This window comes from Pelecanus crispus, chromosome 11 (assembly GCF_030463565.1).
Source record: "Pelecanus crispus isolate bPelCri1 chromosome 11, bPelCri1.pri, whole genome shotgun sequence".
Taxonomy (NCBI): domain Eukaryota; kingdom Metazoa; phylum Chordata; class Aves; order Pelecaniformes; family Pelecanidae; genus Pelecanus; species Pelecanus crispus.
In genome coordinates, this window is record NC_134653.1 from 36,672,891 (window position 1) to 36,685,666 (window position 12,776).

Consider the following 12,776-nt stretch of genomic DNA (forward strand, 5'->3'; position numbering starts at 1 on the left):
GAAGAGCCCAACACCCCCCTCCCTGCCCCCTCCTGTCAGGAGTTGTAGAGAGCAATCAGGTCTCCCCTCAGCCTCCTCTTCTCCAGGCTGAACACCCCCAGCTCCCTCAGCCGCTCCCCACCAGCCCTGTGCTCCAGACCCTTCCCCAGCTCCGTTGCCCTTCTCTGGACACGCTCCAGCACCTCAAAGTCCTTCTTGTACTCAGGGGCCCAAAACTGGACACACACGCAAGAGAAACCACACACATAGAATCATCGAATCGTTTAGGTTGGAAAAGCCCTTTAAGATCATCCAGTCCAACCATTAACCTACACTACCAAGTCCACACTAAACCAATCAAGGGTAGACTAGACTAAACCATGTCCCCAAGTGCCACCTCTGCCCGTTTTTTGAATGCTTCCAGGGATGGGGACTCCACCACCTCTCTGGGCAGCCTGTTCCATGGCGCAGGCCAGATCCTCCGCTGTCCAACTCTTCTATTTCAACGGATTTCACAACTTCAGGGATGCTTTGCTAACATGCATCATCTGACGGGTGGACCCAGAATACTTTTCAGTTCTTAATTAGAATGACTGTACTAAGCATTTGTCAATAACTCCTTTCCCCTCCCCTGACCCCACAAAATGTCACTTTTTCTGAATTTGTCCAAAAATGACAGGAATTGCATTGGGGAATGTCTCTCTTAAATTCCGCCCTGTCCCAACCAGCTACCCAAGTACCCTAATCTCTGCGTTCCTTTGAGATAAACATGTCATTTTTTGCTCTCCACCACCACTATTCTAATTTTTACTCCAATAAAAAATGAGGGACTAACATTAAAAAATCCAACCTTCCCCCACCTTTCACAAATCAGAATTTCTTTTTTTTTTCCTTGCAAGGACTTAAGGAAGAGTCCTTAGAAGTGAAAGACAACACGGTCTCGTGTAGATTTTATAGCTCAGTGGGTTTATCACCATATTTTACTCTGACTGTACCACTGTCAGGTACCATGAAGTAAAAACTTAACACAGAAATGTAAGAAAAAAATCTGTGTAAACTGAAAGCTTATTTTGCATGTGATTTTATACGCTACCTCACATTTCACTGACTATACATTTATCAGATGCAGACAAGCAGATCTACTGACATACGTAATTCTTCACTGAGGCCAGCTGAGGAATATTTCATGCAGAATGCCTTTCCTGTAAATAAGTGTTCAAAGAACTAAAAAAAATAAATTTCATACTCCCTTCCTGGGTCTCTAAGAGGAGAGAGAAATTCCCCATCTGTTCTACCTGACATCTCTATCAGCATTCCTGTGTGCTGGAGGTTTCAGACCTGCAGCCCCCAGCCAGAATGGAGCGAACGCGGCATAAACGCCTGCTGCAGAGTTAAAGATCAGCTCTTTGGCTGCCAAATCTGAATAGCTCTTTTCTGCACCGCTGCAAAGCGATGAGGATGCTTCAATGAACACTCTAGGTTGTGTAGGTAGATGAATAGTTGAAGTTACTTTTCTGGCATGTCCTCTGTATGTAAGCTGGCGCTGCCCAATAAATCTGAAAGGCCCACATGGCTTGTGTTGCACGCTTCCCTCTTCACTCAGATAATATTGGTTCACTTTTGCTACCTAAAACATGTATTCCGTTAAGTTACCAAATTGATCCTAAGTGATGGTAGAGGCTTTAGACGAGGAAAAACTCCCTTGATAAGCGCATGTCCTTTCCTTTGCGTTGGCATAATATAATAAACATAATAAAACTTCCCAGGTCAAACTCTGCACGGTACCGGGGGTGCTGGTACCATGTCCTGAGCAGGAGCCATAGGCGTGGACCCTCCAGAGGGGAGGGACTGCACACGAGTAGGACTGCAAACGTACTTTCACCCTCACCTTCATCCTCTCACTAGAATGAAAGGACCTTGCCAGGTCCCCAAAGAGCCACCTGAGCTTGAACAGGGGGGACGGGGAGTTTACCTGCTGGTAGACTTTGGCTTCCAGTGCATCGCATGGAAATATTAACGAGGGAACTTTCAGGGGAGCGAAGACCTTGTGGCTTTGCCCTACAAAAGCATAACCGTGTGTCTGTTATAGAGTACTTGGGATAACCAAAGCCAGTAGAAGATTAGGAGGAAATCAACTTCCTTTCTCCTTCACACACTTTCTCAAGAATCCATTGCTTACGGCCACTATAGCAAATTGCACTACATATTGCAGTATAAAATAGCATCTGCAAAGTATTATCCATAGACCTGGGGATCTTGACCTTTAGCTCTTCTTCTCAGTTCATTAAAATGCCAGTTTTCTGTATTTTTAAAACACTGCCCACTTCAGGGATAAACCATAATGACGGGCTGTGTGTGACACAGTCTGATGGATACTCGGCTTCTATCTCAGGTCCTCTTTCTCCTATCAGGCTGCTTCTGTCTCTCTGGAATGTTGAAATCTTTTGATGAAATCCTTTTACTCCATGGCTTCTTTATTGATACTTCCCCTTTGTCTGGCAAAATTTTAATTACTACAGTACTGCATAACTCAGTGCTCTGATACTACCTCTGCGACTGGAGCAAAAGCAATTCCTAAGATAGAAAGCAAGTATAATACTCTGCTATTATGTCTTCTTTTATGGCTTCTAGCACCCTCTTTATGGCTGCTAACATATTGTGGTCTCTGCATTTCACTTACTGATTTCTGCTCTCCTTCACTCAACGTGTCCTTTTTCTCACCCAAAGAATTAACACCCCGTCCCTGCTGTCTCTCTTTCCTGTTCTCAGTTATAACGTAGTGAAGTTTTCTTCTCCTTGCCACGTTATTCTTTCCCATCTCTCGAAGACAGGAGTCTATATAATGCTCTACATCTTCTGCAACACAGCCAGGATGCAACAGTCTGTGCTCAGCGTTACCGTGTGTTGCTTAACGCACAGTGGGAGGACCTAATACAAAAGTCAGAGCAGGAATGCTGAAAACTTCAGAGGACTGAGGGGAAAACAGAACTACGCAGGCTTAAATACACCCTCAGAGAGGAATGTACAGGAGCTTTTCATACCTTTTGGTTCTGCTGGGTTGCTGGCTCTAGATGCTGGCTTCTATTGACATTAAGCAACCATTAAAACCAGACAAGGTTCTACTGCAGGACAGGTAGAATTTTATGTATGAACTGTACACATACATTACCATGTAATTTTAATTTAAAATTCCATTTGAGAATTAATAGTAATGCCCCCCCCTTTCAGCTAGTCCCCTCCACTTCTGCTCTCACAGCAGCAGAATGGGCTTATGCTATCAAAAGCCTTAAGGGGAACAGGTCAATAGAAAATCTCTGCTCTGCACTAATACATTTCAACACCTGAGAAGCAAAAAAGCAGCAATTAAGCACAGCAAAATAAATAATTCAATAGTTACTTTGACCTGCCGGGCTGTAGAGTATTTTTTTTATATCCTACCAGATTGTACTTTAGTTTAGAAGAAGCATCCCTGGAGAGCAATGCTGTGTGAGCCTGTAAAATGCTATAGTGCAATACAAGGCAAAAGCTCACCCATAAATGGGGCAACTATTGTTTAAAGAAAAGTTTTCTTGTTGTCAAAGTCCTGCATATTTCATGAGGAAGTGATAAAGTCCTTCTCTGATTCTTTATGAATTAATCTGCCAACTGATTAGGCAGGTAAAGCAGCCATAGATTGGAAGACTAAAATTGCACTGCAGGTACTTGACTTTTAGATGGAACACAAACCAAATGGAAAGCTAATGCTCTTTTCTGTGCTAAAGGAATTGGCTTCTTTTTAATTGCCTCACAAATAATCCACAGACAGCTTTGAGTGGGAGCAATCCATGTGGCCTCTGAATACATGAATACACATTGAAAATGGGGGGAAATATTCATGCAAGATGAGACCTAGGGGGAGAACAGGACAGCAGTACTTTAACAAGATACTCCCGCATGACTACCAAGTTTATAGGGTTATGGAGTAGGGGGTAATGTTAACCTGTTGGGAAAAAAAATAATGCAGTCCAGATGGAAGGACTTCCAGTCCCTCCTTGTAAAAGAAGATGAGATGAAAATTGAGATGACAGGCAACTGCGTGCGCACAGGTGGATGGAATTAAAACTAGGAGGAAACAGGTAGAAGAATCATAGAGTCGTTTAGGTTGGAAAAGACCTTTAAGATCACCCAGTCCAACCATTAACCTACACTACCAACTCCACTCTAAACCAATCAAGGGCAGACTAGACTAAACCATGTCCCCAAGTGCCACATCTACCCATTTTTTGAACACTTCCAGGGATGAGGACTCCCCCACCTCTCTGGGCAGCCTGTTCCAATGCTTGACCACCCTTTCTGTGAAGAAATTTCTCCTAATATCCAATCTAAACCTCCCCTGGCACGGCTTGAGCCCATTTCCTCTTGTCCTATCGCTAACTGCATGGGAGAAGAGCCCAACACCCACCTCGCTACCCCCTCCTGTCAGGAGCTGCAGAGCGATGAGGTCTCCCCTCAGCCTCCTCTTCTCCAGGCTGAACACCCCCAGCTCCCTCAGCTGCTCCTCTGGACCAGTGCTCCAGAATATTATATAATAATAATATATTATCTCGGATATACACACACACTCTCATTTACTGAGTAGTCCAGGTTCTTGCTATGCTGATTTCAACCCTTTCTGACATTAATGCAAAGCAGTAAGGTTGAAAAAAACCCAAACCAAACACACACAAAAGCAAGCACAAGCCCTTTCCCTGCTTACTGACACCACTGCTTAGCTTCTCTGGGTAGAGTACATCAGTAAGAGCTCAATGTCCTTTATAGAACTGATAACAAAATTCTCCGCAAGGCGCAGAAAACTGCAGCTTGGGCAGGACAAGCACCAGGATCAGCACCCAGAGCATGCTCTCCCTAGTCCCTGATTCTGTCCAGTAGCTGATGATACCTTACATGAACATTTGCAATGATTTGAAAGATCTAGTTGCTTTAAAAGTAAATAAGTATATTGAACCAGCTTGTAAGCTTCTAGAAAATTACTGCACCTGCTATTGTAGTCTTTCATCGTCCTGGGGAAAAAAACGGGGTGAACATAAACCAGGTGCACTACAAGACTTATTTTATTGCATCTCCCATTTTATAAAGATATTCCTGAACATGTAAAAATAAACACTGCACTCCTTTGCAATTAAGTTTCTCTCTGGTTGTAGGTACGGCTATTTTTAGTTTTAATTTGGGGATATCTCCCAGAACTGCAGAGCATAATCAGCTCCACCACAGCGCTGCATCATCATTATCAAATACCAGCCTGTCTTCGGAAAATACACAACTTTACATACCGAAGGTCCCAGCAGCCCTTTTTCAGCTGACAGTACACATCAGTTCCTTCAGTCCTGACTTCCCGTAATGCCAAATATTGGCCAGTAAGTGGTGCTACAAAGATTTACTCCAACTGCAGATCTGCCCCATTAGGCCCAAAACTGTGCTTGCCACAGTCAGTAACTGCAACCTTGCAAAACAGCGGGGATGAGGAGAGGCGTGCTAATTTCAAGCCCCATTAAAAATGCAGGAAATAATTCAACGTTTCCCTCAAATGTAAATGCAAGAAAATTTATGAGGAAATGAGATTGGTATTCAAGTTTCTAAGAAGAAATGGTAGAAAATGACAAGGAGATTAAAAGAAGTGCTTGAAAGCATGCATCTGCCTCCAGCCCAGAGCCTCCTTAATGGTGTCTCCCCATTTGGCTGCTTTGGAGCTTTCGTATTCATTGTGGTTTCAGTTCCTTCTCTCTCCACTGAGCTGTACTAGAGCAGGCACGACAGCTTTTTTATGGATCTTGCAGCCACTGCAGAAGACTGTCGGCAATGTTGCAATAATCAAGATTATTATTCAAAAGTAACCGATAATGCGATAATGCCAGCCTACAGCCATCTCATCCCCACGGTTTTGCAGCTTCCCTGTTGCCAAGCAAATCCCTTTCACAGCCTTTGAGCCATCGGGCACAGCAGAACAGTGCTGCTCTCCCCGTGGGAATAGCCAACAACTTACCAGCCAATGTTGAATTCAACGTGAGCATCAAAGAATCCGACGACAGGAGAGGTTGCTGCTTTCCAGCCTTGGATTCTGGCTCGAATCAGTCCTTCTCGTTTGTTATTGCGCACTATTTTCACCAGACCTGGGTATCTTTTATTGACATACTGGTCCAGATTAAATTTTAGCTCAACTGCAGGACAAAAAAACCCACACAAATATTCAGAATGAGAGAAGCCCAGCAACGTCATGTTTTACTTTGATTTATTCTGCAACAGGAGGGGAAAGAAATCCTTGAATATTCCTAAACCCTTAGTCCATCTCACAAATACAAACCAAGTACCGCAGCTGTGGCATGGATCAGTTCCAGGGGTATCAGCTCACAGAAATTCTCTACACGTCAGAGCAGTTACCGTTAGACTTGCACAGGTTTAACGTGGCCTGGTGGATTTGAGTATTGTTTTGAAGAGGTAGTTCGTCTAAATACTTTTAAGTAATTACTATTCCAATTCTCTGACAATTTGCATTAGGTTACAACTGGCCGCTGGAGGAGCAATTCTGACCTTACACCAGTGTAACATCGGAGACTGGTGATTTTTTTCTTTTTCTGATTTATGCTGTTCAGTAAGAGTTTGAAAAATAACCTCAATGGATTTTGGGTCAAGACCTAATTCAGATCAGAATTAATTTCCCTTACTTTTAAGGGGTTTCCCTTAAATATAATTAAGACTTCTCAATACCAGGCTTCTTCCCCGTTGAACTAAATGGATATTGAAGATTTCAAATAGACGTCTTCTCTTTTGTTCATTTTCAGGCATTCAACCACAGATGGAGCAGAACTCATTCACTCCTTTATTCAGCTTCATTTCAATAGGCCTATAAACAGGCAAATTACCAAAATGGTCTCTGTATTTTTTAAAATCAATCTAGTTTGGTAATTCATTTACACTGCAACTTATTCATAATGAGGCTTTTACTCAAATGTATTTATTAGGAAAACTAGTAGAAGCTTCCAGGACATTAGAAGCCTCATTCTTCTGATCTATATTACACAGCAGAATCATTATCATGGGAATCAAAGACCTGATAAATCTCCAGTTATCTAGAAGAATGACAGAGAAAAGCCATATAAGAGCTCACTGAGAAACAATGAGTCCAATTCTCCTCTGTATTATATCGACTCAAACACTTTGCAATCTCACATAATTACTCCATAGGTTAGACTGTCGTAACTGAAAGCAGAATTGGACAAAAGGTTTCTTAAACCTATAAGTTTGGGAACTTATTTTTGTTACAGTGATTTGTTCTCTCAACCCTCCTTTCTCTTTGGGGATCTTGAGGAGGAACAGCAACTTCAAACTGAAAGATTTAAAGCTGTTGGTCTGTAAAGGAAATGCTAAACTTAAGCCTTATTTTAACAAATGTAATTTGAGAAGCTGCAACGGTTCTAAAAGTCTAAGGGGTAACAGCTTAAAACACACCACTGGTAGTCACCTGTATCCTGAAAGTTCTCCAAACCCAACCATCCTGTGAAACATGTTGCCCAGTAGCACCCTATATGCTCCCCAATATTTTGAGTTTCAATTGCTGTAACAGAAGTGGTATTTTTACATTAATGAACCAGATGACCTGAAAGTTGCATGTGCTTCGTGCCCATTCTGTTTCATTCTCATAGTCTACTTTACTCCCTACCTCAAAAAACAACCCCAAAACCCCATCAGACCCCAAATCTGATATTATCAACAACTGTTTAAATCATGAAGAAGCAGAGTGTGCTGCCATGTAAAAGAGTGGAAACTATCTTTAAGGAGAATCTGTGGCCTCATTTTTCCTTGGAAGCAGAATTTAAACATTTAGTCTATTAATGATGATATTCCTCTAGATCTGAAAATTTGGAGAAAAGTGTCATTTCTATATTATAGCCTATACAAATATCATTCATCCTGTGAGGATTTCAATGAAATCAGCCAGGTCTATCCACTTAGTGTTTATTTATTATACAGATAGTTAATATTTACTCACAGCTTTGTGCAAGTGGCTCAATCAACCCTTTCATCAACAAACAACCGAAGCTCTGGTAAATTCTACTGACTTCAAAGAGGTACGTTAATTTACACCAACTTATGATCTAGCTTATTAGCCGTAAATCAGTTGTTGCACGTATGACCTTCCTCCCCCGGCTGTTTAAATGCAGAATGACTCAGTGCTGTTTCATCCCAACATTAAAAACCAAAGCATTTCAGCCAGTAGTGACCAAACCCCTTTGATTTACATTTCGTGTCCATTAGCCCCAGAGGATACACTACTTAGAGGAAAAGCTAGGTATGTTCACCATTGTCACTGTTGTCATCCACCAGAATGATCTCCTTGAGCAAGTGCGATGGGGTGTGATTCACAACACTGTGCACGGAGCGCAGGATGACAGAGAGTGCCTCGTTTACAAATATAAAGACCACAGAGATCTGGGGCAGGTCATCTGGGTAGGTCATCTGTTTGCACCTGGAGAGAAGAAAGGAACAATTAAAACCCAGGTAGCCACGGAGAGGTAAAATACTCCGAAGAGTGCCCTCTCCTCATTGCTCTCCAGCATATAGGGACTTGCAGGCTTTGCTCTTTCTAACCCCAAAGAATAATAGAATCGTTTAGGTTGCAAAAGACCTTTGAGATCGTCCAGTCCAACCAGTAACCTAACACTACCAAGTCCACCACTAAACCAATTAAAGGTAGAGTAAGATGTGATAAAAGCTCAAAAGAAGCAACATAGCTAGGACCAGCAAACTTCCCATCCACACAGTGAAAACCAAGTGTGCATGCACACAGACTTGTAGCGGCTCTCATTCTCTGGAAGGTTAAAAGCATCTCTTGAAAAGCAAAGGAATATCAATGACTTTGCTCAAAAACAACCTGGAGAAGGCCCACAGTACTGTAGCCTGCCTGTGCTCCCAGGGGAACCATCAGAAGGTCTGCTGTTAACTCATAATTAGGTCTGATACGTCTAAACCCAGGATCCACTCAAGCAAATGTTGCATTTGCCCCCACAAAGAGCACTTGCCACCCTTTCTGATTTTGCAGTTTGTGCAGCAATAACAAATGCATGACGTTTGTTGTACAGGCACGCACTTGCTGAAATATGTGCACAACAGATCTGCTCCATCTGAGACGTCACCTTGGTAGGCAGCTACATCCTGAGATTCACAATTTCCTTTTGTGCTTGCTCACTGATGCATATATGTGACCATAAACCATTTTGAGAAGAAAAACCAAAGCCTGGAGAAGTCACACAACACAGAGTAGAGCCTCTGCTTCCCAAGCCCCCAGCCCGTGCCCTTCTGTAACACAATACTGCCTTATTTTAGTGGAATTCTTTCCCACTAGCAAAGATGCTAACTTTAAAAAATTACCTATGTGCTCTCGCAGTCAAAAGCCATTCAGAATTACCATAGCAATTACTGAACCTGCTCCCTAAAATACTGCTAATGATATCACAGGAAATGACTTTTCCTGCTCTTATCAAACTTTCTGACCTCTTTGCTCATTACTTTAGCATAACAATCCCTTTTTTCCCCCACTATCAGCAGTCACGGGGATGGGGAGGGCGACAAATGCTTGACTGTTGGGTAACCTCTGGAAATCAGTTTTGACTTCTAGTAAAGTGCAATTATTCACAGTTCCTGCTCATCCCAGCACTCTTTGCTCAGAGACCTGAGTACTCGTCATGGATTACAGCGGTACCATAGCCACTTACTAGCAGCTTGCTGGTGGTCTGTACCATACAGCGGACCACTGTGTAACACTTCTGGCTAAGCAGCATTCTTACACAAGCTAAAAATAAACCTGGAACAAGGACAGAGATTTACAGGAGGTGTGAATGCTCTGACACAGCCTCCTTTTTGAATTTCTTTTTGAATGTGATTTTCCTCTTGACCATACCAACATATCAAAGAAGTCCATCAGGAATACTTCACTAACAGGGAAGAGCCATCAGCTAAAAACATGGACCTTGCAAGATTCCCCTTGATGAGGGACGACTTTGATCTGACAGCAATTTGCTTCAGAGCCTCACTTGTATCAGCAGGACATAGCAAATTGCATCTCGATAAATTGGACTGGTACGCAGGGAGCGGGTGCATTGCTGGTGGGAGTGGGGTAGAGGAGTGAGCCCACCCCAGGCCATGCGTCCTGGTGGGGTCCTGCATCAGCACGCAGAGCTAGCAGGAAAGACGGGAAGCAAAGAAGCCATGTAGCCGAAGTCTGGAGACAGCAAGGAGGCTGTGGCAGAAGAAGAGAAGGAGGAAGAAGCGCAGTGAGAACGAGAGGACAGTCAAAGCAGCATTTGCAATGTAGAGGGACAAGCAGTCAAAGGACAGGTAGGATGAACGCAAATGTCAGAAGCAGAGAGGCACGTGTGGAAGGACCAAAGTATTTTGTCTAAGAAAAGGCAGGGAACCACTGAAATAGTACAAGACCACAGTGGATTAGGCTGGGCTTCCTTTATCTTCTGATGAAGACATTTTGCTGAACTTTTCTGGAGTAAAAAGTATTTGGTTTATTGGTAAGTGGAATGAAACACCTCAGCACCCAGCCACAGGTTCCTGTCCAGAGGGAAAGGTTGAGTAGGACTAATCTCCAGCGCTTTTCCTCCATCCTCCCACTTACATTCTGAGAAAATGGCTACTTCTAATTCAAGCTTTAAAACCAGCACACCTAAACCATAACCTCCACTTTTGATTTATTTGTTCTTTGTCATATTAAATCAATTATTATCCTAAGTGTTACTCCATGGTCTCACTGATTCGCAAGACTTTTCACACCGTGGTTCTCAATGATTACTTACATTGTGGGCATCATGGACTGCTTTAGATAAAAGGCTGTTTTGAATTCGTTATCCCACTTGGGTTAAGTCATTCCTATCACTTCTCACTGCACCCCTCCTTCTGCCAGTTCTCCCCTTTCTTTGTTAGCAAGACATAGTTGAGAAACTGCATTATGTCTGCATTTGGAAAGAGCGCTCCAACCATTACATACTAGAATAACTTGGGTAACCCCACTGCAACAGGAACATCTAGATAAGCAAAGGCAAACCTCACAATTTAGCAGTAGTTTAAAGCCGTCATAATTTTATTTATTACAGCAAGGATGAAGAACAGCAAAAGAAGCTGTCCAGCTGAGTAGACTTTTCAAAGTACAGCAGTGATTTAGGAGTTTATTTCCTGCAGACTTCCAGTCAGCCTTGAACTCCCAACTCCTTAAGTCACTTCAGAAAATGAGATGGATGTGCTGAGGTAGTCAGGAGAAAGTACTGGTCCACTCACTGTCATGCTTTAACCCCAGCCGGCAACTAAGACCCACACTGCCGCTCGCTCCCCACCGGTGGGATGGGGGCGAGAATGGGAAGGGTAAAAGTAAGGAAACGCATGGGTTGAGATAAAGACAGTTTCATTGGCAAAGCAAAAGCCGCGCACACAAGCAAAGCAAAACAAGGGATTCATTCCCTACTTCCTGTGGGCAGGCAGGTGCTCAGCCATCCCAGGAAAGCAGGGCTCCATCCCGCGTAACGGTGCCTTGGGCAGACAAACGCCATCGCTCCCAACGTCCCCCCCTTCCTCCTCCTTCCCCCAGCTCTGTGCTGAGCGTGACGCCGTGCGGTGTGGGACATCCCTGGGGGCAGCTGGGCTCAGCTGTCCTGGCCGTGTCCCTCCCAGCTCCTTGTGCCCCCCGGCCTGCTCGCTGCTGGGGTGGGGTGAGGAGCAGAAACGGCCTTGGCGCTGTGTCAGCACTGCTCAGCAACAACGAAAACACCCCGGTGTTAGCAGCACTGTTCCCAGCACAAATCCAAAACATAGCCCCGTGCTAGTTACTGTGAAGAGAATTAACTCTACCCCAGCCAGAACTAGCGCACTAACAAACACTTCTGATGACGTCTGAGAGCACGAGCAATCCCAGCCAAGGGGCCTTTCCTTACAAATCAGTGGGTGCTTAAGTGCTTTGTTGAATTGTCGCCCAAGTGCTTCCCAATGCTTTCTGCAATTAGATACCAGCCGCAGCAATCTACAGTTAATACTTCATTCCAACAAACTCTAACCAGCAATTGACACTCGGAGCCAAATAGTGACATTAGCAAGTCACACGCAAGGATGCTCTGCCATCGCAGCACATCCATCACGTTACGACACCTCTACAGTTTCATTCCCGACAGGATGCTGACAACAAACCGCGCGCAGTGCAATGGAACGTTCAGTCACGTGTGCCTGTATGCAGGGCTGAGAAAGTCAGAGTGTCAGGAGGACACGTGAAGTCCTCCTTGGTGCAGCCCTTGATTTGGGTCCTGGAGTATGGCAGCAGGAGAGAGGTTATTCCGGAGAAGTTCCAGGGAAAGCAAGGCCATAACAAGCCTATTGACTGTCAATAAGGTGTAGGGCATCCTCTCAGAAAACGCTTGGAGCAGCAACCTGGAAACAGAGGGAAGCATGGGGCAAGAAATCTATGAGCTAATGATGGAGGAGCTTAACATGAGACTAGTCACTTCTATTATTTATTTTGAGAAGAAAAGTAACCAGAAGGTGAAGACATCAAACTGTACGAAGGTGTCCTAGCAAGGCACACCCTCATACACTTCAACCTGACCACCAAAAGGCCTTTGGTAAGAAATTAAGAAATCATCCATGTCTGGCAGCCCTGGCACTGTGCAGTAAAGTGCCGGGGTGTTTAAGCAGCCCTGCTCGGGGCTCAGGGAGCGCAGGCTTGGCTGCCCTGCCCGGGGAGCCCACAGCACCAGCACTGTGCCAGGGAACGGAGC

General features: G+C 44.1%; 1 protein-coding gene across 1 annotated transcript in view; it reads right to left on the reverse strand.

Moving 5' to 3' along the window:
* Positions 1-12,776, reverse strand: part of GALNT9 (polypeptide N-acetylgalactosaminyltransferase 9) — a 157,912-nt gene that overhangs the window by 94,339 nt on the left and 50,797 nt on the right. The window contains exons 3-4 of the mRNA XM_075718751.1: positions 8,313-8,479; positions 5,999-6,173 (exon numbers count right to left, since the gene is read on the reverse strand). Of these exons, the coding sequence (XP_075574866.1) occupies positions 5,999-6,173; positions 8,313-8,479 (342 nt within the window). The remainder of the gene's footprint in view (positions 1-5,998; positions 6,174-8,312; positions 8,480-12,776) is intronic.